Source organism: Mustela lutreola, chromosome 8 (genome assembly GCF_030435805.1).
Source record: "Mustela lutreola isolate mMusLut2 chromosome 8, mMusLut2.pri, whole genome shotgun sequence".
Taxonomy (NCBI): domain Eukaryota; kingdom Metazoa; phylum Chordata; class Mammalia; order Carnivora; family Mustelidae; genus Mustela; species Mustela lutreola.
Genome location: NC_081297.1, coordinates 57443008 through 57470147, shown reverse-complemented (window position 1 = coordinate 57470147; position 27140 = coordinate 57443008). Strand labels below are relative to the sequence as shown.

Here is a 27140-nt window from a genome sequence, read left to right as displayed (position 1 = left end):
TGGATTTCCAACTGGTGGGCTAGCTGCATTGAGGATGAGCACCTAATACAAGGACAGCCACACCACAGACCAGCCATCAGTTGTGATGTCCTAGAAAAGACAAAATAAGAGGGTTCTCGGCAATTTAGAATCACACTGTCTGACTCAAAAGGGCAAAAAGAACGGGATGCAGAAAGACCTCACGAGGTCAGTGCAAACTGAAGTACAGCACTGGATTGAGTCAAGTGACTGGATTAATCGGTTGCTATTCACTAGGCATGTGACCTTGGGCAGGCTATATGAACTCCCTAAGTCTATTTATTTTTTTAAATAGATAAAATGGGTATAAATAATAACAGAAGTGACTTTCACAGAGTTATCCACAAAGAGATGATGTATATAAAACATTTAGGGCCACTTGGTTGGCTCAGTCATGTGAGGGCCCAACTCTTGATTTCAGTTCAGGTCGTTGTCTCAGGTCATGAGATCAAGCCTTGCGGTGGCCTCTAAGCTCGGGAGGAAATCTGCTTCTCTTCTTCCCTTTTTCCCTTTGCCCCAACCTCCAGCAGCACATGCTCTCTTTAAAATATATAAATAAATCTTAACAAAACAAACACATTTAGCAAAGTGCCTACTGGCCCATAGCAGACACTCAACATACAATAGTAATCACTATTTATATGCATGTTTAATTTCTACTACTTGATTAAAAATTCCTTAAGAGCAGGGGCACCTGGCTGCCTCAGAGCACGTGACTCTTGTTCTCAGGGTCATGAGTCTGAGCCCACGTTGGGTGTAGAGATTACTTAAAATGAATAAAATTAAAACTTAAAAACAAACAAACAAGTAACTAAAAATAAAAATTCCTTAAGAGCTGAAACTTAGGTTCTACGTCCAATGTAGCACCAAGCAGAGTTCTTACATGTCACTAAAATGTTTGGTGCATTCATATGCTGCTTTCAGTAGGAGCTTCCAGCAGTGAGAGCATATAATCTCCTATTTCACCTAACATCCCATTTTCTGTAAATAGAACCGGTTTTCATTTAGGAATCACAGCCTGCCTCCTTGTGGATCCTCCTTGTGGACAGTGAGAGTGATGCCTGGCACTTCTGTGGCGCTCTCAAGGGTGTCTTTCCCTGAGGATTGCATAGCTGGTAGAATGTATAACCGAGTGGTCAGAGATCATTTCTGCCATTAATGAGGAGGGTCTGTTTATAGAATGAAGGCAATAATGAAGAAAGCAGAGCTGAGCGGCGCCTGGGTGGTTCAGTCGGTTAAGTGTCTGTCTTCAGCTCAGGTCATGATCCCAATGTCCTTGGATTGGGCCCCACGTGGGGCTCCCTGCTCAGTGGGGAGCCTGCTTCTCCCTCTCCCACTTCTCCTGCTTGTCCTCTCCCTCTCTCTGTCAAATGAAAAATAAAATCTTAAGAGAAGCAAGCAAGCAAGCAAGCAAGGAGAGCTGAGAGAATTCAGATGAGATCATTTGAGGTCCTGCATTCCCCCATGCCTGAAGCCACAATCACCTTTTGAACACAGTTACATGAGCCAACAAATTCCCTATTCTGTGTAGGCTAGTTTGAGCTGGGTTTTTATCTCTTTCAACTGAGAAAAATGCTGGGGACACCTGGCCTGTTCAGTTGGTAGAGTATGCGATTGCTGATCTCAGGGTTGTTGAGTATGAGCCCCACAGTGGGTGTAGAATTACTTAAAAAACAAAAAACAACCGAACAAAAAAAACCCAAGCCAAACCCAACAAAACAAAAAAAATTCAGTAACGGCTAACAAGCCTAATGGGTACAAGAAATCCCTCTATCCATTTTATACAGGAACAATGACACCCCATGACACTGCTTCATTTATATTGACCTCTATCACTGCCATTTCTCTATACACTTGTTCCTCCTTTTTTAGGGCCTAAAGCTTATAAACAACCCCTCTGAAACTGTCACTGTCTACCACCTTGGCCAGACTATATCACATATAAAATGGGGTGGGGAGAGGGTACCTACCATGTACGTGTTTCCCCTCAGACCTCTGATCCGTTCCAAGGCCAACATGATAGGGAAAAAAATGGAAGCAAAGGATATAATTCTCTTGAATCTACAGTGATGGATCAGGATGAGTACATAAACAGTGATACTGAAGACCTAACACAATAAAATGTAAAACCCAGAACCAAGGTCCCTGTGAGTCTCCCTGTCGCACCTCACTGAACTGAACAAGGATGGAGGTAAGAGAGCAAGGGTAGCCCATGGTGTCTTTGGTCTGTGTACTGCAATTACTAGGAGCTGCAGTGGGCCCCATGGCACTGGTGCCCCTGCAGCCACACTCCGGGGCTTGTGCTCCTCTCTCATCTGTCTGGCTCTGGTGGAGCCTTAGTGCTACGTAGCACTCCCCCCCAAGCTACAGCTGATTGGACAAAGGGTTACCCTATCCAAGTGGGGCCAATGGAGCCTATCCCTGAGAATTTATTTGAGCTGAACTCTAAGAAAATTAAGTTAGTCTTTCTCTGGTTGTCATATGGACTGAGGAAGACAAAAATCTACAGATGGAAAGAAAAGCTTGGAACAGAGACCGTGAGAAAGGCTCAGATAAGAGCTGGAAAGAGTCCTGAGGCTTCAAGTACCTAGTTTGTTCCCAAGGCCTTCCTGTCTTTGGTTTCTGTGAAACATCGTAGTATCCTCTTCTTGTTTATGTTACTTTGAGTTGGGTTTCTCTACCTTACAGCCAGAAGAATCCTGGCTTCTACAATAGCAAAGAAATAGCATATTAATATCAGAAGTCGGACAGGGAAGGATAAATTAAGAGCAATGTTTTTCTTTTTTTTTTTTTTTTTTTTTTTTTAAGATTTTATTTATTTATTTGACAGAGAGAGACCACAAGTAGGCAGAGAGGCAGGCAGAGAGAGAGGAGGAAGCAGGCTCCCTGCCGAGCAGAGAGCCCGATGTGGGACTCGATCCCAGGACCCTGAGATCATGACCTGAGCCGAAGGCAGCGGCGTAACCCACTGAGCCACCCAGGCGCCCCAAGAGCAATGTTTTTCTTTAATCTTAAACCTGTTTAGCCAAAAACCATACTGTAAAACAATCTACATAGTATTCACTTAATAGACATTTACTGAGTACTATCTATACATCAATAAGCCTAATAAAACCTAGTCGCTGTGAGGTAAGTGAAGAGGAGGAGAAAGCACAAGATACTAGAGGAACAAAGAGGGAGTTCTACCATCGAAAAGAATGAAAACTTGCCATCTGCAATTATGTGGATCAAACTAGAGTGTATCATGCTAAGCAAAATAAGTCAGTCAGAGAAAGACAAATATCTCATGATTTCACTCACATGTGGAATTTAAGAAACCAAGCAGATGAGCATAAGGGAAGGGAAGGAAAAATAAAGATAAAAAAAAGAGGGAAGGGGCGCCTGGGTGGCTCAGTGGATTAAGCCGCTGCCTTCGGCTCAGGTCGTGATCTCAGGGTCCTGGGATCGAGTCCCGCATCGGGCTCTCTGCTCAGTGGGGAGCCTGCTTCCTCCTCTCTCTGTCTGCCTCTCTGCCTACTTGTGATCTCTCTCTGTCAAATAAATAAATAAAATCTTTAAAAAAAAAAAAAAAAAAAAAAAAGAGGGAAAAGGCAAACCATACGTGACTCTTAACTACAGAAAACAAGCTGAGGGTTGCTGGGAGGTGGGCAGGAGATGGGATAACTGGGTGATGGCATTAAGGAGGGCACATGATATGAGGAGCACTGGGTGTTATATGTAAGTGATCATCACCAAATTCTACTTCTGAAACCAATACTACACTATATGTTAACTAACTTGAATTAAAAAAAAAAAAAAAAAAAAAGGGAGTTCGAGATCAGACTAGGGATGGTCAGAAAGACGTCCCAGAAATGTCTCTCAAAATATGTCTAGAACAAGGGTTCACAACTATAGCACTAGAGGCATTTGGGCTAGAAAGTTCCTTGTTGTAGGGGGCTCGCCTATGCACTGAACAATGTTTAGCAGCATCCCTGGATTCCACCCTCTTGAAGTTGGTAGTAATCCTCGAATCACGACACCCAAAATGTCTCTAGACATTGGCATATATCCTCTGGGGAACTAAATCACTCGTGTTTGAGAACCACTAGTTTAAAAAATGAGCTAGCATCATGGAGCAGGGCATGGGTCTTCTAGGTAGATAAAATAGCATGAAGCAAGAAGTCGCTAAAGGTTTGTGCAGAGATATGCTGAAAGAAGTGCAGAGAGGCGGGCAGGAGCCAAGCACTGAAGGCCCTGGGACATTTCACCAGACTTAGAATTAACCTGAAAGCTATGGGAGGTACCTGAAGGATTTCCTTTGTTGACATATATTTATATGTTTTAATCTTTTCTTTTTGGTGCCTGGGTGACTTAGTTGGTAAAGCATCTGCCTTCGGCTCAGGTCATGATCCCAGGGACCTGGGATTGAGTCCCTTGTGGAGCTCTCTGCTCAGCGGAGAGTCTACTTCTCTCTCTCCCACCAGCCCTCTGCCCTGCTTGTGCTCTCTCTCATTCTTGCTCACATTATTTTCAAATAACCACAACCTTTAAAAAACAAAAAACAAAAAACCACCCAACTTTTATTTTGACAATTTCAGACTTTCTGAAAAGTTCTACAAATAGTAAAAAGAACCCATATACCTTTCATCTAGATTCCGTAAATGTTAACATTTTACCGCATCTTTTATAATCCCTCTTGATATACATGAATAGATAAAAAATTTTCTGAGCTGCTTGAGAGTAAATTATATCCTGGATGCCTTTTTTTTTTTTTTAAAGATTTTATTTATTTGACAGACAGAGATCACAAGTAGGCAGAGAGGCAGGCAGAAAGAGAGGAAAGGAAACAGGCTACCTGCTGAGCAGAGAGCCGGATGAGGGGATCAATCCCAGGATCCCGGGATCATGACCCGAGCCGAAGGCAGAGGCCTAACCCACTGAGCCACCCAGGCGCCCCCTGGATGCCTTTATCCCTGAACTTTTTTACTGTGTATTTCCTAAAAAGAACACTCTCTGGGGTGCCTGGATGGCTCAGTCGGTTAAGCATCTGTCTGCCTTCACCTTGGGTCATGATCCCAGAGTCCTAGGACTGAGTCCCACATTGAGCTCCTTGCTCAATGGGGAGCCTGCTTCTCTCCCTCTGCCTGCCGCTCCCCCTGCTTGTGCTTGCTCTCTCCCTCTGCCCTGTCAAATAAATAAGATCTTTAAAAAAACAAAAACAAAAAAACCACCACAACAAAATTCTTATATGATAGTAAAATTAGAGAAATCAGGATATTAACATTGACAGGATACTGTTATTTACAAAACCTCTTCCAATTTTGCCACTTGTCACAATAACCTCTTTCAGCAAAAGAACATTCAAGACTATGTATTGCACTGAGTTGCCAAGCTTCTTTCAACTTATTTTAAGATTTTATTTACTTGAGAGAGCGCATGTGGAAACAGGGGAGAGGGGCAGAGGGAGAGAATATCAACCGGACTCCTCACTGAGCATGGACTCTTATGCAGGGCTCAATCTCATGATCCTGACCCAGAAATCATGACCTGAGCCGAAATCAAGAGTCAGACACTCAACTGACTGAGCCACCCAGGAGCCCCTTTATTTATTTATTTAAAGATTTTATTGGGACGCCTGGGTGGCTCAGTTGGTTAAGCAGCTGCCTTTGGCTCAGGTCATGATCCCAGCGTCCTGGGATCGAGTCCCACATCGGGCTCCTTGCTCAGCAGGGAGCCTGCTTCTCCCTCTGCCTCTGCCTGCCATTCTGTCTGCCTGTGCTTGCTCTCTCCCCCTCTCTCTCTCTGATAAAGAAATAAAATCTTTAAAAAAAAGATTTTATTTACTTGACAGACAGAGATCATAAGTGGGCAGAGAGGCAAGTAGAGAGAGTGGGGAACCAGGCTCCCCACTGAGCAGAGCCTCCCCCCAATGAGGGGCTCCATCCTAGGACCCTGAGATCATGACCTGAGCTGAAGGCAGTGGCTTTAACCCACTGAGTCACCCTGGCGCCCCTATTTTTTTTTTTTTTAGGGGCACCTGGGTGGCTCAGTGGGTTAAAGCCTCTGCCTTCAGCTCAGGTCACGATTCCAGTGCCCTGCGATCGAGCCCCCATATCGCACTCTCTGCTTGGCTGGGAGCCTGCTTCCCCCTCTCTCTCTCTGCCTGCCTCTCTGCCTACTTGTAATCTCTGTCCAATAAATAAATAAAATCTTTTAAAATTTTTATTTATTTATTTATTTGACTGAAAGAGAGGTCACAAGTAGCCAGAGAGGCAGGCAGAGAGAGAGGGGGAAGCAGGCTTCCTGCTAGGCAGAGAACCCAATGCGGCACTCGATCCCAGGACCCTGAGATCTTGACCTGAGCTGAGGAGAGGCTTAACCCAGGTGCCCCTTTAAATTCTTTTAATCTGAAGAAATTATTAACACTTTTGGGTCTTTCATGATCTTGATTTTTTTTAAAAAGTTTATGTTTTAAAGATTTATCTATTTGACAGAGAAGAGTGCTCAAGCCGGGGGAGCAGCAGGCAGAGGAAAAGGGAGAAGCGGGCTACCTGTGGAGCCCAACACAGGGCTTAATCCCATGACCCTGGGATCACGACCTGAGCCAAAAGCAGAGGCTCCACCCAGTGAGCCACCCAGGTGCCCCACCCTGAATTTTTTAAGAATACAGCCAGTATAATGAGAAGGTCTTTCAGTGTGGGTTTGTCTGATGTTTCCTCATGATTAAATTCAGGTTTCAAATTGGGCAAAAATGCCACAAAAGTCAGACTGTAATCTTAACGTATCAGGAGTACATGTTGATTTGCACCTTTCCTAGGGAAACTAACTCTGGTTAAGTGTTGCTGGCAAGGTTCTCTACTGTAGAGTTACTATTTCACTCCTTTGTAATTAATAAGAAATCTTTTGAGGAGATTTTTTGAATCCTGAAGGGTTAAGAAACTGACATGATTTAAAAAAGAAACTGATGTGATCGATTTTCTGTTTCATTCAGATAATTCTGGCAACTGTGTAGAAAAAGTAGGGGGTAGGGAAGATAAGGGGAAACGAGACCTCTTTAGGAGGTTATAAAAATTCAGATCAAAAAAAGTATAAAGCCTCAAACCAAGGCATTTAAGAGAAACAATCTATATTGGTTTAGGAAGTAATTATTTACTACAATAAGAATTTCAAGAAAAAGATCAGGATTAGGGAGGAAAGATAATGATACTAATTTTGGACATGTAGAGTTTAGGGTACCAAGTACAAATTCTGAAGGGGGTAGCAGACATTAGGAATTCTGAAAGGCCACACAGGGAAATTACACAGAATAAAAGCAGAAAATGAGTGTTCAGGGTAGGGGGCAGTGCCTAGATGACTCAGTCGGTTGGGCGTCTGCGTTTGACTCAGTTTATGATCCCAGGGTCCTGGGATAGAAACCCAGGTCAGGCTCCCTGCTCAGCAGGGAGTCTGCTTCTCCCTCTCCTCTTCCATTTGTTTTTTCTCTCTCTCTCAAACAAATAAATAAAATCTAAAAAAAAAAAGAAAGAAAGAAAGAAAATGAGAGTGGGTCTGAAGAATACAGAACGCTGGACAGCACTGATTCTTTATTTTTTTAATTAATTTTTATATTTTTATTTATTTTTTTAAAAGATTTTATTTATTTATTTGTCAGAGACAGAGGGAGAGAGAGTGAGTGAGCACAGGCAGACAGAGAGGCAGGCAGAGGCAGAGGGAGAAGCAGGCTCCCTGCCGAGCAAGGAGCCCGATGCGGGACTCGATCCCAGGACCCTGGTATCATGACCTGAGCCGAAGGCAGCTGCTTAACCAACTGAGCCACCCAGGCGTCCCAATTCATCTTTATATTTTTAAAAGATTTTATTTATTTATTTGATAAACAGAGCAAGAGAACACAAGTAGGGAGAGGGGCAGAGGGAGAATCAGATTACCTGCTGAGCAAGGCACCTGACAAGGGGCTTCACAAGAGACTCAATTCCAGGACTCCGGGATCATGACCTAAGTTGAAGGCAGCTGTTTAACCGACTGAGCCAACCAGGTGCTCCACTCTGCTTTGTTTCTTAGACTTCTTTTTTCCACAAGTAATATATGACTACATTCCCATTTTAAAAGACTCAGAGAGGGGCGCCTGGGTGGCTCAGTGGGTTAAAGCCTCTGCCTTTGGCTCAGGTCATGGTCCCAGGGTTCCAGGGTCCTGCATTGAGCCCCACTTTGGGCTCTCTGCTCAGTGGGGAGCCTGCTTCCCTTCCTCTCTCTCTGCCTGCCTCTCTGCCTACTTGTGATCTCTGTCAAATAAATAAATAAAATCTTCAAAAAATAAAAGACTCAGAGAATATAATTATTAGCCTTTCTTCCCACTTTCCTCTCCCCCATCCATTGCTGGGTGTACACTCGTTCTTTCAATGTGCCTTCTCTGTCATACACAGATTCTTGTATGGACAAGACAGACAAAATCCCTGCTCTCATGTAGTTTTATGTTCTAGTGATAACAATTTCTAGGGGCACCTGCATAGCACAGTCAGTTAAGTGTCCACTCTTGGTTTGGACTCATGTCCTAATCTGAGGGTCCTATAATGAAGACCCATGTCAGGCTCTGCAGTCAGCAGAGTCTGCTTGAGATTCTACCTCTTCCTCTGCCCCTCTCACTCATGCTCTGAAAGTAAATAAATAAATCTTAATTTTTTTTCCCCAATCTACAGTCTAAACCTTGATTACAATATATTTTGCCATTCGCCCCAGGACTTCAGTTGCCTTGTTGCCATTTTTCCCCTGGAAAAAAACATGTTGCAATTAACATCCTGGTAATGTGATTTTATTGGAACACAAGATCAAATCTCTCTCCTAGAACAGATACCTGGAGGAGGAACAGCTGGGTTGGTTGAATAGTGTGCCTACTATTTATTTTTCTAGCTATATAATCTTCTGGAAAGCCCTTCGCAATTTAGACACCACCAAGGGTGCCTGAGAATACTTTTTTTTTTTTAAGATTTTATTTATTTATTTGACAGACAGAGATCATAAGGAGGCAGAGAGGCAGGCAGAGAGAGAGAGGAAGGGAAGCAGGCTCCCTGCTGAGCAGAGAGCCCAATGTGGAACTCGATCCCAGGACCCTGGGATCATGACCTGAGCCGAAGGCAGAGGCTTTAACCCACTGAGCCACCCAGGCACCCCGCCTGAGATACTTTAACGATAATATTTAAAAGCAAACTAAAAAAAGAGCCTGCCCCCACCACACCTCAAAAAAAGACTGAGAGTTGGGGGCACCTGGGTGGCTCAGTGGGTTAAAGCCTCTAACTTCAGCTCAGGTCATGATCCCAGAGTCCTGGGATCAAGCCCTGGCATCTGGCTCTCTGCTCAACAGGGAGCCTGCTTCCTCCTCTCTCTCTGCCTGCCTCTCTGCCTGCTTGTGATTTCTGTCAAGCAAATAAATAAAATATTAAAAAAAAAATGGGGCGCCTGGGTGGCTCAGTGGGTTAAGCCACTGCCTTCGGCTCAGGTCATGATCCCAGGGTCCTGGGATCGAGTCCCGCATCGGGCTCTCTGCTCAGCGGGGAGCCTGCTTCCTCCTCTCTCTCTCTGACTGCCTCTCTGCCTACTTGTGGTCTCTCTCTGTCAAATAAATAAATAAATTCTAAAAAAAAAAAAAAAAAAAAGGCTGAGAAGGGCCTGAATGGCTCAGTGGATTAAGCACCTGACTTGGGCTCAGGTCGGGATCAAGCTGGCTTCAACTCTGCTCAGCAGGGAGTCTGCTTGTCCCTCCAACTCCCCCCATCGCACCCCCACCTCTGCTCACAGGCACTTGCTCTCTCTCTCAGATAAATAAATGGGTAGAGTCTTAAAAAAACAAAACAAAACAAAAAAAACCTGAGAAAGATTGATTAGATAAGAGAAAATCCTGGAGAGAAGAGCCTTGTAAAAGTCAAGGAAGTTGGAAGAAGGGGACTTTTTGTTTAATGGGTATAGAGTTTCAATTCTGCAAGATAAAAAAGTTCTGGAGATGTTTCACAACCACGTGAACATACTTAACATTCTGAAATACACACTCAAAAATGGTTAAGATGGTTAATTTTATGTTACTTTAAAAAAAAAAAAAGGACTTTATTTATTTATTTGACGGAGATCACAAGTAGGCAGAGAGGCAGGCAGAGAGAGCAAGAGGGGGAAACAGGCTTGCCGCTGAGCAGAGAGCCCGATGCGCGGCTTGATTCCTAAGACTCTGGAATCGTGATCTGAGCTGAAGGCAGAGGCTTTAACCCACTGAGCCACCCAGGCGCCCCGTTACATGTTTTTTTACCACAATAAAAAAATCAAGGAAGTGGAGTGCTTGGAGGAGGGAAGGGAAGTGTCAAAAGCTGCAGTCAAGTCTGATTAAAAAAAAAAAAAAAAAAATGGCCGGGATGTGGGACCGGATACCAGGGCAGAGCATGGCTGCCTGCAGCTGGGAGGCGCCATGAGGAGCAGCTGTAGTGGCTCACAGAGGTGGTCCCAAGTGAGTAAGACGGGAGGCATAGAGGCAGGGATGCAGAGAACCCTGCCCAAAGCTTGATTTCAAAGGAAGGGAAAGAGTACTACCCTAAGGATGATAAGAGCTTGAGGAAGTGGGTTGTGAGGGGGTCGTTTCCTTCCAATGAGAAAGGCCCCAGGATGCTGATATAAAGAGAGGAGAGTGCTAGTGAAGCAGGAAAGGCAAAGACAGGAGAGAATCCAGTCACTGTGCCAGTGGTAGGCAGGAGGCCTGGAATGAGGTTCAACAGGAAGAGGGACACCTCTGAAGCAGGAAAGAAGAATGGTACTAAAAACAGTCCACATAGGTTTTCAAAAATCATGTCAGTAAACCTTAAACAAAAATCAGATGATCCCTGATTCATTTACATGACCAGGAAAGTGTATAGTTGAGTGATTATGGTAATGCAAGCCCATTTGATGGAATAATGTATCTATTTTAAATGATGCTTATGAGGAATACGCAACAGAATAATGAAAGGTAAATATAGAAGGACACAAAATTGAATATTGAGCTGTTTAAGAACACCGTATATTTATAAATAATCCATACATAAAGAGACCAGAAGGAAAGACCAAAATGTTACCAGTGGTTTTATTTGGGTGTAGGATAAGGATATTTTTTTTTCTACTTTTAGTTACCAAAAACTTTAGTAGGTATACATTTTTTTAAAAGTCATAATTCAACTTTAAACAGTCTTCCACATTATGGAAAAAAAAAAAACATATACTTTTTAAATTTAGAAATTACTTGAGAATAAAAAATACAGAATGTTCTTACTTTTGAAGTACAGTAATAAAAGAGGACAGAATTTGGTCATACTGGGAATCGTCTCCCATGGACCTGGTTAAGAGTCTTATGTTTGCCTTTAGAGTTAGAATGGACTTTGAGAGACCATGTGGTTTAACACCCAGGGAAGGAATCTTCTCCACAGCACCCAAGAGTCAGTCACTCCATGCTTAGACACTCCTGGGAAAGGTAAAGGATGTGGCAAGAGCACAGATGAAAAATATTTATCTAGCCCAGACTCATTTCTCTCATAGCATTCTAGAATGTCTATGTCCCTCTAAAACAGGGTACCCAGAGCTCCACATGCAGACTGACCAATATGGATACCTTTCCGGGGCACCTGGGTGGCTCAGTGGGTTAAAGCCTCTGCCTTCAGCTCAGGTCATGATCCCAGGGTTCTGAGATCGAGCCCCCGAATCGGGCTCTCTGCTCAGCAGGGGGCCTGCTTCCCTTCCTCTCTCTCTGCCTGCCTCTCTGCCTACTTGTGATCTCTCTCTGTCAAATAAATAAAAAAAAATCTTAAAAAACAAAAAACAAACAAACAAAAAACACTTGCAAGCTCCACCAAATGAGCCTGCCAGGAGCTCCTGCTTTTGGTACCTTTGGTTTTTTTAAAAGATTTTATTTAATTAATTTATTTATTTTAAAAGATTTCATTTATTTATTTAATTTATTTATTAGACAGAGAGAGGGGACACAAGCAGGGTGAGGAGCAGAGGGAGAAGCAGGCTCCCTGCCTCAGATCATGACCTGAGCTGAAGGCAGACACTTAATGACTGAGCCACCAAGTGCCCTGCTTTTGGTACTTTTTTTTTTTTTTTAAGATTTTATTTATTTATTTGACAGAGAGAGAGAGATCACAAGTAGGCAGAGGCAGATAGAGATGGGGGGGGAGAAGGCTCCCTGCTGAGTAGAGAGCCCGATGCGGGGCTCGATCCCAGGACCCTGGGATCATGACCTGAGCCAAAGGCAGAGGCCTTTAACCCACTGAGCCACCCAGGCGCCCCCGCTTTTGGTACTTTTAATTCACTCAGTGTTTTTTGTTTCGTTTTTAAATATTTTATTCCTTTATTTGACAGAGAGAGAGAGCACAAGCAGGCAGAGAAGCAGGCAGAGGGAGTAGGAGAAGCAGGCTCACCACCAAGCAGGGAGCCCAACGCAGGGCTCGATCCCAGGACCCCAGGATCATGACCCGAGCCGAAGGCAGGCACTTAACCAATTGAGCTGCCCAAGCGCCCCTCACTCAGTTTTGCTTCTTTTTTTTTCCTACTTCTTCTATAATGATCATATTTTAATTACCGAATTAAATAATAATGAAGTTAAAATAATAATAATGAAGTCAACATTTATAGAGCATTTCTCTACGCTAAGCACTATTCTAAGCATTTCTTGTATATTAACTCATCTAATTTTTACTACTCTGTTAGTTTCTCTCTGAGGTTGGGACTGTCATTACCCACATTTTACAGATGAGTAACAGATGCACAAAGGTTAAAAAGCTTGCCTAAAATCATACAGCTCACAACTGGTGGAGACTGATTCAAACCCAGGCAGACTGGCTCCAGAGCCCAAGCTTTTAACCACCATACTAAATTCCCTCTCAATTCGAAAAAATGCAAGCTGCAAAAGGCATGTTGTATGAATAGTATGGTCCCATTTTTACAAGAACAATTTAAAAAATAAAAATTATAGGTGCCTGGGGGCGCCTAGGTGACTCAGCTGGTTAGGCATCCAACTCCTGATTATGGCTCAGGTCTTCTCTGGGTCGTGATGCTGAGCCCCGCATCAGGTTCTGCACTTAGTGCAGAATCTGTTTGTCCCCTCTCTCTGTTCCTCCCTCTGTTCAATCTCTTGCTTTCTCAAATAAATTAATTTTTTAAAATTTATTTAAAAATAAATTTTTAAATAAAATCTTAAAAAAAAAATTGGGAGTGCCTGGCTCAGAGATTACTTAAAAATAAAATCTTTAGGGGAGCCTGGGTGGCTCAGTGGGTTATAGCCTCTGCCTTTGGCTCAGGTCATGATCCCGGGGTCCTGGGATGGAGCCCCGCATTGGGCTCTCTGCTTAGTAGGGAACCTGCTTCCTCCTCTCTGTCTGCCTGCCTCTCTGCCTACTTGTGATCTCTCTATCTGTCAAATAAATAAATAAAGTCTTTAGAAAAATAAAAATAAAATAAAATCTTTAGGAGCGCCTGAGTGGCTCACTTGGTTGAGCAACTGCCTTTGGCTAAGGTCATGATCTCCGGGTCCTGGGATCAAGCCCCATGTCCTGCTCCCTGCTCAGCAGGGTGCCTGCTTCTCCATCTTCCCTCACCCTGCTTGTGTTCCCTCTCTCAATTTGTCTGTTAAATAAATAAAATCTTTTAAAAAAAAAAAAAAGAAAAAAAATCTTTAAAAGAAATAAATAGGGGCGCCTGGGTGGCTCAGTCATTAAGCGTCTGCCCTCGGCTCAGGTCATGATCCCAGGATCCTGGGATGGAGCCCAGTGCCAGACTCCCTGTTCAGCACGGAACCTGCTTCCAGGGAGCCTGCTTCTGCCTCTCCCTCTGCCTTCCTACCCTCTGCTCGTGTGGTCTCTCTCTCCCTTGTGCTCTCTATTGCAAATAAATAAACTTTTAAAAAATCTAGACGCTAAAATTTTACTTGGTTTTTTAAAATTTTATTTTATTTTATTTTTTAATAGGCTCCACACCCAGCATGGGGCTTGAACTCATGACCATGAGTTTAAGTGTTCCATGCTCTACCAGCTGAGCCAGCCAGGTGCCCCACCAAGATTTTACTTTTGATCAGGTTATTTATTTCTGCAAGATTTAATTTAAAAAAAAATCAGTTATACTTAGAGCAAAGGGCAAAAATTAAAATAACATTTTCCTTTTCTCCCTTGTTGCTATGGGGCAATATAGAAAGCAGGCCTAGAGGGGCGCCTGGGTGGCTCAGTGGGTTAAAGCCTCTGCCTTCGCCTCAGGTCATAATCCCAGGGTCCTGGGATCAAGCCCAGCATGGAATCAGGCTCTGCTCGGCAGGGAATCTGCCTCCTCCTCTCTCTCTGCCTGCCTCTCTGCCTACTTCTGATCTCTGTCTGCCAAATAAATAAATAAAATCTTTAAAAAAAAAAAAAAAAAAGCAGGCCTTGCACTTTCCTTCATTTTACTTTATTTTACTTTACTTTATTTATTTTTTATTTATTTGTCAGTGGGAGAGCACAAGCAGGAGGAGTGGCAGGCAGATGACCCCAAGATCATCTACAGACTGAGCCTGTGAGGCGCCCCTGTACTTTACTTTTTAAATTTATTTACTTATTTATTTGCACTCCTTATTCATTTCTTTTACAATAGACTCCATGGAGCCCATCATTGGGCTTGAATTCATGACCCCAAGATCAAGACATGAGCTGCAATCAAGAGTCAGACACAACCAAGTGAGCCATATAGGCGCCCCTGCACTTTCAATATACCAACGCTAACAGTATTTTCTTAAGGAGGAATACAGATTCTGAAACTTACCTTAATGGGGCCTCAGGAGATCCCATTTCCCAAAATAAATAGCAGAGAATTTGTCTCTCCTGGCAAAAGGATGGCCAGAGGGGGAGGGAAGCCACTAGTCAGTGTTAAGAGCTGGAAGGTTCCCACCATAAAGTCAGCATTTACAAAACTACAGACTTGCTAGGCATTGTTCTTTCTAGTTTTATTTATTTATTTGTAGTAATCACTACACCCAGTGAGGGGGATCAAACTTACAACCCAGAGATCAAGAGTCACATGCTCTTCCATCTGAGCCAGCCAGGCACCCTGGCATTGTTCTAAATCAAAACCCCCTTTATCAGTAGGGATTCTCCTGTTTTATCTACTCTTACACAATTGCATTCTTTCAGGGGTGCCGCCTCAAGAATTAAGGGGAAATTTAGATTTATAATCTGATTAGGGTATTCCCTATTTGTCATCTATGGGAAACAAAAGTCTTAAACAACCTTGGAAGCCAGCTCTCTGCCCTGCCTTGCCCTGCCCCCAGGCAGAGAGTCAACCTGATGGGCTAGGCTCCTAGACGATTCCTTCCATTCTCTGGGACTCTCAACACTGCCATGGGGCAGTCAGAGGAGCAGGTTATCATTCCAAGGGGGGGAGGCATCACAAGAACTCAACTGCTCACTGCCCTGGGGGTGGAAGCTTTAATAAAACTAACACTTTAGGGACCTCAATAGTCATAGGCAATGACCATAACCACTGGAAGCAGTTTCCTTGAGTTGTAGAATAGAAGAAAAGGCCTTCTGAAGGTTTCACCTGAACTAAGGAGCACTGAGGTGTCCCTTCAGGCTGTTCTGCCAACCTCCCTGATTTGAACATCCCAAACCCAACCTGAAGACTGCATTTCCAGCCTTCTTTTATAGGCCCAGAATTCAACAAGGTAATTACATTATTTTATTTCCTTACTGTCACACTGGGGTCTCTCTATATAATCCTCTCTATATAATCCTTGTCACTATTACCATAAAATGCAAGGGCTTTCTCAGATCCCTTTATATACCCTTTATATACCCTTTTACCTTGCTGTTGAAGTTGCTTTCTCTGGTCTACCCCTAAAGAGAGCCAGAAATTCAAAATAGATCGTTGCTAAAAGAACCTAAACATTTATCCTCCCTTATTCACAGTTTCTTAAACCTGTGTACATATGTGCAAACCATGCACCTTGTCTTTTTAAAAAAAATTTTAATTTTAGGGGCACTTGGGTGGCTCAGTGGGTTAAGCCTCTGCCTTCAGCCCAGGTCATGATCTCAGGGTCCTGGGATGGAGCCCTGCATTGGGCTCTCTGCTCAGCAGGGAACCTGCTTCCCCCCTCCTCTCTGCCTGCCTCTATGCCTACCTGTGATCTCTCTCTGTCAAATAAATAAATAAAATCGTAAAAAAAATTTTTTTTAATTATGAAGATTTTATTTATTCGTTTTTTAAAGATTTTATTTATTTATTTGATAGACAAGTAAGCAGAGAGCCGGGCAGAGAGAGAGAAGAAGCAGGCTCCCTGCTGAGCAGAGAGCCTGATGTGGGGCCTGGGATCATGACCTGAGCCCAAAGCAGAGGCTTTAACCCACTGAGCCACCCAGGCACCCCGAGATTTTATTTATTCATTTCAGAGAGATAGAGTGAGAGAGTATGAGCTGGGGGCAGGGGCTGGGTGGGCAGAGGGAGAAGCAGACTCCCCACTGAGCAGGGAGCCTGATGCACTGCTCAATACTATAACCTGCTCCAATGTAAGGAAACAGGTGACTTCTAGGAATTTCATCATAGTGAAGAAATTAACTGGTGAAGGGTCTCACATTTTATTACAAATCTCCCAATGAAGGAATAGGTATGGAAAATAAGAAAACATAGTTGGGAATCCAGAAACTTGAGACCCAGTTCCAGCTCTATTACTGACCAGATGTGTGACCTTGGGCAAGTTACCTAACTGAGCTGAGCCCTAGTTCCCTTACCACATAAGAAATGAAGCATCTTGGACTACATGAATTCTGAGGTACTCTACAAGTTGCAGAGCTCTGAGATTCAACATATAAAACAGAAATGGCTAAGATTAGGGTATAATTAAGTTAAAGAAGGTGCCCTGGCTTTACCACTAACTGAACTGACTTTGCTCTCTTTAGGCAACTCTCTTGACTTTTTAAGTGAAAGGAAGTGGTCCTAGGACACCTGGGTGGGTTGCTCAGTTGGTTAAGCGTCTGCCTTCAACTCAGGTCTGTGCCTGGGATCAAGCCCTGCCTTGGCTCCCTGCTTAGCCAGGAGCCTTCTTTCTCTCTCCCTCTGCTGCTCTCCCTGCTTGTGCTTGTGTATACATTCTCTCTCTCTCTGCTAAATAAATAAATAAAATCTTAAAAGAAACAAAGTGGTCTCTTTATTTAAGCAGTAGAGTTCTTAGACTGAAGTTACTCCTTCTCTTAGAGAAATGACTTCTGAGGAATTCTGCTTCCTCACTTATGAGATGAAGGGGTGAGCTACGTTGCCCCAAAGATTATTTAATTCTAGAATGCTATGATCCATACTGGATTTACCATAGTGGACTGAATGATTGATTGATTGAAGTGAGCTCCACACCCAATGTGGGGCTTGAACTCATGACCCTAAGATTAAGAGTCCTCTGAAATCAAGAGTAGCATGGTCCATCAACTGAGCTGGTCATGTGTCCCACCACAGCAGATTTTAAAATTAAAATTCCTTAGGGGACACTCAGTTGGTGGTTCAGTTGGTTAAGTGTCTTGACTCTTGGTTTCAACTCAGGTCATGATCTCATGGTCAGGGGATCGAGCCCCGCATCTGGCTCTATACTGAGCTGAACACAGAGCCTGCTTAGGATTCTCTCTCTCTTCCCCTCTGCCCCTCCTCCCTGGCTCATGCGCTCTCTCTCATTAAATAAATAAATATTTTTTTAAATGAAATTAAATCCTTTCGTATGTTTTAAGTGGTTCAATTTTCAAAGAATCCAGAGGGCACACAATACCTCAAGAATTTATTTAACACATGAAGTGAGCCCTACCAGGCCTGAAGGCCAGCAAGGACCTCCCACTTAGTCACCAACTCCAAGGACTATCTGTGTGGTTGCCCCAAACCTCAACTTCATCATCTACGCACAGTCACTTTGCCAGTAGAGACATGTAAAAGATAAAGAAAACACAATCACTGTCCTCAAACAAAGGTGAAGGCTTGAGCCCAATGAATATACAAGATATAAAACACATAAAAAGACATAAAATTGACTGAGCAATTCACCAAAAAGTAAAAGTTAATAGTTACTGTCAGACATAAATATGCAAAGAACAGACTGATGTGGGTTAATCACAGAAAGCTTTATGCAGAAGAATCTTTAAGAACCAGGTTTTCAAAAGCAGAGGGAATCCAGACAGGCTGAGAAGAGACCTGAAGCCTGGAATGGGATTCTGAATCAAGGCTCTTTACCTTCCAAGTGTTGGGGGGTAGGTTCCCTGTTCACAAGGCTCCAACCCCCTGAGGCCTCCACTCAGTGCCACTCAGGAGACGCTCCCAGTGACCCATCTTGTTGGCTATTGTCCGACTGAGTCTTCCTTCCTAGTAACAAGCTCCATCGCCAAGGGGATGGATGTGATGTCACATTCAGGAGCACTCTATTAATAGGAACAAGGAAGAAAAAGGTGAGTCAGGGGAACTACCTCCACCTGGCAGTGAAACTAGACAGATTTGGATCTGGCAGTTGGCTGAGGAGGATGAGATGATTCCATTAAGGGCAACAGGCTGCAGGGCTGGGGACATAGGACTGCCTTCTAAAGATGGAGAGCACTGCCTAAGGAATCACATACACAGTCCAGGAGAGTCAAACATAGCTGAGAGAAGCAGAGGAAGGAACAAGAAAAAAGATAAAGAAGAGCTCCTTGAGACAGAAAAAGATTCTCTTATTCAGTGCACACAACCACGAGTAATGTCAACGCTTCCAGATCTGTGGCTATATGATGCAGAGATCAGTGACGGCTTACATGCACAGTACGATGCTTTCATGTTTCCCAAAGGCTTTCACAGAAATTACTGAAGTAATGTAAAAACAATTCTAATCCCACCTCCAACTGGAAAATACTATTTCATAAGGAGAAGATACTCAAGAATCTCTGCAGGTGTGATTCTACTTCCCAAATCAGATAATATTCCTGAGGGGATTAGCCTTTGAAAAAGCAGCAGCAGCAATTACTCCCAAGTGGACAACCGGGAGGATCAGAGGTATGATTAGACTGACTAAGAATGGGACGAAGTAAAGGGGGACAAGGCTTCAGATGAAGGGTGCTGTGAGATCTACTCACTACTACACAGGAAAAAAGTAAATATTCAAACTCCTTTCCTTCCCATCACATGGCTATCAACAGATTAAGGGCTGTCTTACAAAGCAACAGGACGATGATAATTTTTACACATAAAACTGAGACCATTTAATCTTGAGTCCAGTACACATGTTCATTGGTTTACAATGCTCATCAGCCACAACACGTTTAGTGTAATATTTTTAAATGAACCAGAGAGATAAAGGTGCAATGTCAGACACACTTTCTCTTTCGGGGGTAGTGAGGAAGCTGTTTCTCCCTCATCCATATCACAAAGCAGAGTATAATGCTGTTTGCATTTTGACACACCCTATTTCCCAACAACCTGGCACAGGCACCTGTACCTCACTAAATGTTTCCAGGAACCACTGTTACTGGTTATGCTCAGTCTTCTAATGACAAGCTCCAGACTCAAAATCTTGCCCATGCTGGGATGTCCCCTTAGCCAGAAAAAAACAGGATTTTTTCAACTGAGAAGAGGACCAGGAGTCAGGAGACTTGGGTTCTGGTCCCAGGCCTGCCAACTGTAGGACTTTAAACAAGCCATATATCTCTTCCATAGCTTCAATGTCTTCACCTGACAAGTAGGGAAGGTACCTGCCTTTATCTACCTTATATGTTGTTCTGGAAAATCAAAGACATAATAAATGTGAAAACATACTGAATACAGCTATGTTTCAGGTAAGATATTTGTAGTAAAAAATGTAAAATAAATTTATAATACTGAAGGCTAGTGAGGAAATGTTTGAAAAGGAACTTGTTCCTTTTCAATTACAGGGAACCAGGCCCAGACACAGTCAGCTGGACAGAGAGTAGTAACATGATCACATAACTCAGATTCCCTACCACTAGTCTACCCCATTCCCACCTGGGGGAAAACTAACAACCAGCAACACTACCAGCTTCTTGCCCTATTATCAGACTCTAAAACCACCTGTTTAGGAAGTGGCCAAACTATCACTATCACAGCCCAGGCCCCATGAACAGTGTGGCTCCTTCAACAGCCACGGATGCTATTAGGGAGAATGAACTCAGTTTCTGAATGGGGAAGATGTCTGTGAGCCCCTTGGGCAAAACACTCTGACCTCTCAGCTTTCTGCTCCTTCTCCAGCCCCCTCCTCCCCATTCCCAATTCCGCAGAGTTCTGGGTTGGGGAAGGCTTTCGGTGTGTGAAGCCTGCGAAAGGGCCTGGCTCTGCAAAGCCAGGGAAGGGATGTAAGGAATGTGAGATTCCTTCAAGGAGGGGTAAGAGGGGGAGGGGGAAAAGGAATGGAGGAGGAAGACAAGGCTGCCAAAGACAAGGCACGGGAGAGGAGCCAAGCTATGGCGCTTCGAGGGCGGGGGTTCAGATTCCGCCGCCCCTGCCCAGGCTAGCCCCCAGAATGTTCCCTCCCTCCCCTCGCTGCCCGTCGTCACTGCCCATTTAAACACCACGTTGTAACTCCAGTCCCCTCCTCCCTGTCCTCCAGTCAGCGTAGACCCCCTCCCGCACTTAGGATTCCCCTACTCCCAATGCACCTTCCCAACAACCCACCCTCCAGCGCCCCTTTCTCACCTCCGGACTCCTCCCTATTCCTGCTCTCTTCCTCCATTTTTCATCTTTACTCCTATCCCTTCTCCTGACCTCCAATACCTTGAACCCCCCCGCCCCAACCCCCGTGGGACATCGCCCCCTCCCGCCCCACACCCTCTTTTAGGTGGAAGCCCGCGCCGGCGCAGTACGCACCGCCCTGGAAGCGGCCTGGACTCTCCGCACCCCGGCCCGACTGGAGCTGAGGCCGCAGCGGCCACAGGATAGCTCCGGTGCCGGGTCCCAGCCTATCCTGGGAGGGGAAGGGGAAAGGGAAGGAGAGGGTAGGTTCCAACCACTCGCTGTCCTGTGAGTTGGGTCCCTTGCCCCGCCCACCGCTGCTACGCAACCGGGCGGAAGCTCGTCACCAAACCCCGCCTCTTTGTTTAACTCGAATCTAGACTAGAAGCCAAGAGCGACCAACGAGGAGAGAGGAGGGTTACCCGGGCTTCCCCTCAACACCGGAAATCTTTATGATCCCAACGAGGGCTATATAGTCATTTGGGAGGGAGAACTCTATGGTGTTTCCCGCGTGATTGTAGGGGGCGGAGCACGAGGCTGACTGCCTGCCGGTCTAGACTTCACTTTACGGGGGAAAACGAGTCCGATCTCCTATGGGACGAGGTGCGGGATTATTGCGAGGCCAGCCTGTAATGATACTTGGCATCTCCTGTTTCCAGAGCGGTGGTCAGCATCCCGGAGCCTCCCGACCCTATGACTCATAGTCACGGGAGTGGATACTGTAGTCTACAGGGCGACCACTGGGTGGAGAATGGGGTAGTGTCTAACCGCAAGGCTTTGATCTTGGGTGCCCAACGGGTTGCCTGCCTCTCTGCTAGCCGCCCTCCTGCTGTATCTACGTTGGCTCTCCGGACACGACTAGAGTTCCACGAAACACCTAAGGGAAGGGGAGATAAGATGTCCCTCTTCCTATGTTATGCTCTGATTTCCTTAGGATACAACACCGTAGTTGGGGGTGTTGGGGGGAGTGAACCTGGGATGCGAGGAAAGTCAAAGCGGAGCCTAAAGCGCTCCAGCAGGTAAGGAAATAATCAAGCCAAGACATTACAATTACATGACCTCTTCGGCTAATCTGATATTAAATAGTATTTGTTAAGGGGGCGCCTGGGTGGCTCAGTGGGTTAAGCCTCTGCCTTCGGCCCAGGTCATAATCTCAGGGTCCTCCGATTGAGCCCCTTATCGGACTCTCTGCTTGGCGGGTAGCCTGCTTCCCCCTCTCCCTCTGCCTGCCTCTCTGTCTACTTGTGATCCCTCTCTCTCTCTCTCTCAAATAAATTTAAAAGAAAATCTTAAATAGTATTTGTTATGGATAGTCGGTAAACAAATGGTTGTGCACTCTGAAAGGGACTAATGTAAATGCTGTTCTCTGTGCCCTGGGTTCCATTCTTCCAAAAAGGGTGAGTCAGCCTCTGGTGTGAAGGCTACTTTTTCCAAAACCCTGACGAAGCAGGCTATGTAGCGCATTAAAGATGGGGACCCCAAATCAGGAATAAAGATGAGGGCTACAGCAGTGGGAGAAAAAAACTGTGCCTGCTATGTGCTAAGCACTGCTTTTTATATAACTTACGTTTTCTTGTCTGCAAACCGGCATTGCATATTTAAGAACTGTCGATAAAATAAGTGAAGTGCTGAGCCTGTTTCAGACTTTTGTCCACCGTATTCCAAAACCCCTGGTACTTTTTCCAGGGCCACGTCTTAGAAATAAAGTCGTGGAGACTAAGCATAGTCTCTCAGTCAAGTAAGGAAAATTGGACCCCAGGCGCCCCCTGCTGGCCAATCTTTCTCGAGGTGCCAACCATCTGCGGGGCTCCTTTAATACATAAAATCCGCCCCTTTCGCGGCGCGTCAATCTTCGGGTCCCGATTGGCTGAGTGGGGGCCGGCGGCGGGGCGGGGCGGGGCGCGTCGGGTCAGTGCTGATTGGCCGGAGGGAGGCCAGCCGGAAACTTCCGGGAATGTCCTCACTCCCGCGTTCCATCGGGCTGCATCCGGCGGCAGCGGGGCCTGTGGCTCCCCCTGCGGGCGGCTCTGCGGCGTGAGCGGTCCTGCCCGCTGGCTGGGTGGGTGGTGGGTGGCGGTGGCTGAGGGGAGGAGGGGATGGACCCAGTCCTGGGTTGTCCGGATGAGGGTTCGGGAAGGTTTGGCGAGTAAGGTTGCATTCCTTGGATCTGCACCAGTTTCCCTAACCCCGTCTCTGTCAGCTCCCCGACGTCGGGGATTGAGACTGAAAGAGCATCCCGGGACGGGGCCTTCCGGCCTCAAAGCAGCCTATCCAGAGACCCGCAAATTCTGATCTTGAAGTTGGAGGCTCTTGGGTTAGTTCGTTTCTAAACTTTTAGAAGAATTAGAGGATTTGCGGCTGCCTGACCCCAACCTAGTGTGGTAGGTAGGCCTTGGGAAGTGGAGCATGGGGGCGAAGTCTCCAAGCCTTGAGCCTTCATGCCCCTTTACTCCTTCTAGTGTGGTGCGAAGGCTCGGACAGCATGACGACGGAGACCTTCGTGAAGGATATCAAGCCCGGGCTCAAGAATCTGAACCTCATCTTCATTGTGCTGGAGACAGGTGGCTATTCTGGGATGGTGGGCGCCCTGCGCTGTCTCTCTGGGTTGGGGGGAGGGGTCGGAGGGGGGAACATCATCTCCGCACTTAACTAGCTACCGGGATGTCAGGGCGCACCCCAAGAAATTGTTCACATCTAACCACTCCTAGATCCTGGCCTGGAGAGTTGTAGTTGCGCGTAGGGTAGATGGAACTCTCCAGATCCAAGCCTCCAGCACCACTCGGGCCTCTTTCCACTAGCGCCCCTCTCCATGGTACTGTCCCTCCACTACCCCCCTCACCCCACCAGTATCTAGATCTCATCCCTCTGATCATCTGTTCCTCCCTCCCGCCCCACCATTTATCTTCCCTGCAGGTCGAGTGACCAAGACAAAGGACGGGCACGAGGTTCGGACCTGCAAAGTGGCAGACAAAACAGGCAGCATCAATATCTCTGTCTGGGACGACGTGGGTAACCTGATCCAGCCTGGAGACATTATTCGGCTCACCAAAGGGTAATTCCTGGTTACTTCTGGTTATCCACAGGCAGTAACAGCTAAGGCAGGGGTGTGTGTGTGGGGGGGGGGTTAAGAGTTAACAGCCCTTGTAACAACTTTTATGAGTATTCCAAATCTTACTTTTTTGTGCCCTCACAGGTATGCTTCAGTGTTCAAAGGTTGTCTGACACTATACACTGGACGTGGGGGTGATCTTCAGAAGATTGGAGAGTAAGTGTCTTGGGGATTGAGATGTAGAAGCACCAGGTCAGGAGGGTAAGTTCAAGCTTTGCATGGAGGCAGCATATGGTTATAGAGTCCATGTTTCATATCTGGACCTTTCTGAGGCCTCCAGCAGTGGCCCAGAGACTGGGTCCTAGGCTTTAGCCAACTTCTCCCCTTGCAGATTCTGTATGGTATATTCTGAGGTTCCTAACTTCAGTGAGCCAAACCCAGAGTACAGCGCCCAGCAGGCACCCAACAAGGTGGTGAGTTCCATGGCCTTGAGGCAGGGAAGGAGGGCATGTCAGTCCCAGAAGCATGGGGGGCGGGGGTGGAGGACAAGGTCTGAGTATTTAATTTGTGCCTTCAGGTGCAGAACGATAGCAGCCCTCCGGCCCCCCAGCCTACCACCGGACCCCCTGCTGTTTCTCCAGGTACACCTCTTTCCTCCCAGACGCTGGTGCTTTTAGCTCCTCTTCTCTCCCCAGCCTGGAAAGATGAATTGCCTTCATCCCTTTTCCCAATTTCTTTTCTCTCAGTGTGTTCCCTTCCAGCCAGTCCTTCCTCCCAGTTCTTTTGCAAGTCCTTGTGGGGAAAAGATTTGGGGACCTGTTTCTGTCACTGCTAGAGCTCTGGGACTCTTGTGCCACTAATACTCAGGGACACCAGTGAGAACAGTATCTCAGCAAATATTGCACTCCTTCCTTGGAGCTTGTTTCTTTCTGCTTCTTTGGCGGGTCCTTGCCCTTTTCCCCTTGCCCTTTCAGTTCATTCCACCGTTCTGACATGGATGCAGAGGACTTAACATGGAGTCCACACTGTACAGCTTTAGAGCACCAAGGAGTTTCCTTTTAGGGTCATCACTCTTCTTGAAACTAAAGACCTTTCTTGTACGCCTTGGACCTCAGTGTTAGGATTCTTTCATCTCCTATACTTCAAGCCCTGCTTTTTCATTTCTTGCTTTTGATTAGAATCACTCACCAACATCATCTCCTTCATCCCTTCACTTTTCCTTAGGAACTGGATTTTTACTGCTCTTTTTCTCCATCTGGGTCCTTTCCCAGCTGACCCCAGCACTCCCTGGGATTTGGCTCTCTCTTACCTCTGATTGGTGCCTTAGGTTTCTGCGTATGACACGAGGCTTCGGGGTTGCTTCTGCCCTTCCTCAGTCTGTGCCTATATCCCCAGTTGCTATAGTTCTCAGAATTGTTTTTCGTCAGAACCACCAGGGTCAGGGGGTTCCTTGGACACATCGTGAAATAACATTTAATTCCACCACAAAAGTCAGCATCCATGTTTTCTTTCTTTCTTTCTTTCTTTCTTTCTTTCTTTCTTTTTTAAGATTTTCTTTCTTTATCAGAGGGCAGAGGGAGAGAGCACAAGCCGGCAGCAGGGGGGGTGGGGGAAGGGCGAGGTAGGGGGCAGCAGGCCGGGGGGGGAAAAGCAGGCTTCCTCCCATCAAGAAGTCCAATGTGGGACTCAATCCCAGGACCCTGGGAATTACAACCTGAGCTGAAGGCAGACACTTAACCAACTGAGCCACCCAGGCGTCCCAGCATCCATGTTTTCAATGGGAAATGTGACTGTTATTTATTTCCAGGTCTCCCTAACTCTGTAATTTGTAAAAAGTATTTTAAATAAGATACATGTTAGCCTCTTGGCCCCTCATATATACCTGCCAGATGTTTATTCACTTGGTGACCTGACAGGTAAAAAAGGCTTAACAAAAAAACAAAAAAATGTGGATGGCATAAAAACTTAACAGAAAAGCTTTCTATATTCTCTTCTAACATTTTTTGTGTATTGAGCAAAAGGCATTATATTTTTCTGTTTCGGCTGTCTTGGTGTGGAGCAGCAAGGATGTGGTTGGAGAACTGCTAGCCTATGACTTTTGTCCCACTTAGGGGTTATCGTGCCCTCTACATATGAGAGGCAGGCCTGTGTCTTCACTTAACAAGCATGTCTAGAGGAGAAAGCCAGGAATAAAACACAGCGCCTGCCTTTAGGAGCCTGTAGTTTATGAAGGAGATATTGGAACATAGAGTCACACTGTGGCTGTGGCAAGGTTAGTAAGATGCCCCTTTGCAGGCGCTCAGGGAAATCATCTCACACACCTGGCTCCCATCAGACATGTAAGCTACCCACAAAAATGTTACTTATTATTTGGGGTGGAGTGAATAATAATTGTTTTGCTCACCCTTAGCTATATTTTGTGATACCCACTTTTTTTTTTTTTTTTTTTTAAGATCCTTATATTTTAACACAGAAACTTCGGGCCCTTCCCCTACCCATGCATCTCTGATTTTACAAAGACTTTTGATAAAGGGGCATTCTTGTCAGAAGTCCTTGAATCTAGAACTAAACAGCGAATTCTGGGTCTGACCTCCCTGATACATAGACGAATAAAAGAGAAAAATATCACACTGGGGCTCACATAGCAACTTCTCTGGGGCTCCATTCATACAACCTCCACTTGCTTGGTCCTATCGGGCAGGAGTGCACAGCTGTGCTTGATGAAGACTGGGTTCCTCTCTGGGACCTGCAGCAGGGCCTCGGGGACGCATCGCTCTCCTTAGTTCTCTAATTCCTGTATTTCTTCCCCTTCTCCCACTGCTAGCCTCCGAGAACCAGAACGGGAATGGACTGAGTGCCCCACCAGGTCCTGGTGGTGGCCCGCACCCCCCTCACACACCCTCGCATCCCCCCAGCACCCGAATTACCCGAAGCCAGCCCAACCACACACCTGCCGGCCCTCCTGGCCCCTCCAGCAGCCCTGTCAGTAACGGGAAAGAAACCCGGAGGAGCAGCAAGAGATAGCAAGACTTTCTTCCTCCCTTCCCACCACCCACCAGAACCCCAGTGTCTTGAGCACCCGGCCTTCTAGGGTGCTGGCTTTGGTGGGGTGGGGTGGGTAGGTAGTAGTATTTTAGCCACTAACTTTCACTAGAGGGGTGTGGTGAGCAGCGGACTTACCCACCCTAATCCCATACTCCCTGCCTTGCCCAGCTGAAACTGCCTATCAGCTGGGATTCAAGGCCCCCTGCCCACCCTTCTTCCTCTTAGAAACAAGTCACAGTCTGTTTCTGGTGTGTGTGATGTGGAAGACAAATTGAATCCCTCCTTCCTAATAAACGTTACCACTCTGTACTGGACTCCTTTGTTCTTTGTGGGAAAATGAAGAGGT

General features: G+C 45.7%; 2 protein-coding genes across 10 annotated transcripts in view; one reads left to right on the top strand and one right to left on the bottom strand.

Moving 5' to 3' along the window:
• RNF41 (ring finger protein 41) overlaps positions 1-21017 on the bottom strand; it is a 30232-nt gene extending 9215 nt beyond the window's left edge. For 2 of the 4 annotated variants that reach the window (XM_059184984.1, XM_059184987.1), the window contains exons 1-2: positions 20836-21017; positions 18223-18407 (exon numbers count right to left, since the gene is read on the bottom strand). The gene's annotated coding sequence lies outside the window, so the exon portion shown is untranslated. Of the gene's footprint in view, positions 1-18222; positions 18408-20664; positions 20754-20835 lie in introns of those variants that run through there. The other 2 variants (XM_059184985.1, XM_059184986.1) reach the window with 2 other exon arrangements.
• Positions 21018-21696: 679 nt separating this feature from the next.
• NABP2 (nucleic acid binding protein 2) lies at positions 21697-27101 on the top strand. 6 transcript variants are annotated; one of them, XM_059184993.1, is made up of 7 exons: positions 21697-21719; positions 23160-23261; positions 23614-23752; positions 23894-23965; positions 24141-24222; positions 24327-24390; positions 26574-27101. In XM_059184993.1, exons 2-7 carry the CDS (start codon positions 23183-23185, stop codon positions 26771-26773), a joined length of 636 nt encoding a protein of 211 aa, XP_059040976.1. In that variant the 5' UTR covers positions 21697-21719; positions 23160-23182; the 3' UTR covers positions 26774-27101. The 6 variants fall into 6 exon arrangements, with proteins under 6 accessions (XP_059040976.1, XP_059040977.1, XP_059040978.1 ...); XM_059184994.1 differs by lacking the exon at positions 21697-21719 and adding an exon at positions 22626-22759; XM_059184995.1 differs by lacking the exon at positions 21697-21719 and adding an exon at positions 22665-22734.
• Positions 27102-27140: the final 39 nt, after the last annotated feature.

Bases quoted from the DNA above. Each gene is read 5' to 3' on its own strand.
- NABP2 (XM_059184993.1), top strand. From the start codon at position 23,183: ATGACGACGGAGACCTTCGTGAAGGATATCAAGCCCGGGCTCAAGAAT. The intron at 23,966-24,140 runs GTAAGTGTCTTG...CTCCCCTTGCAG, and splicing joins GATCTTCAGAAGATTGGAGA to ATTCTGTATGGTATATTCTG. The intron at 24,223-24,326 runs GTGAGTTCCATG...TTGTGCCTTCAG, and splicing joins AGCAGGCACCCAACAAGGTG to GTGCAGAACGATAGCAGCCC.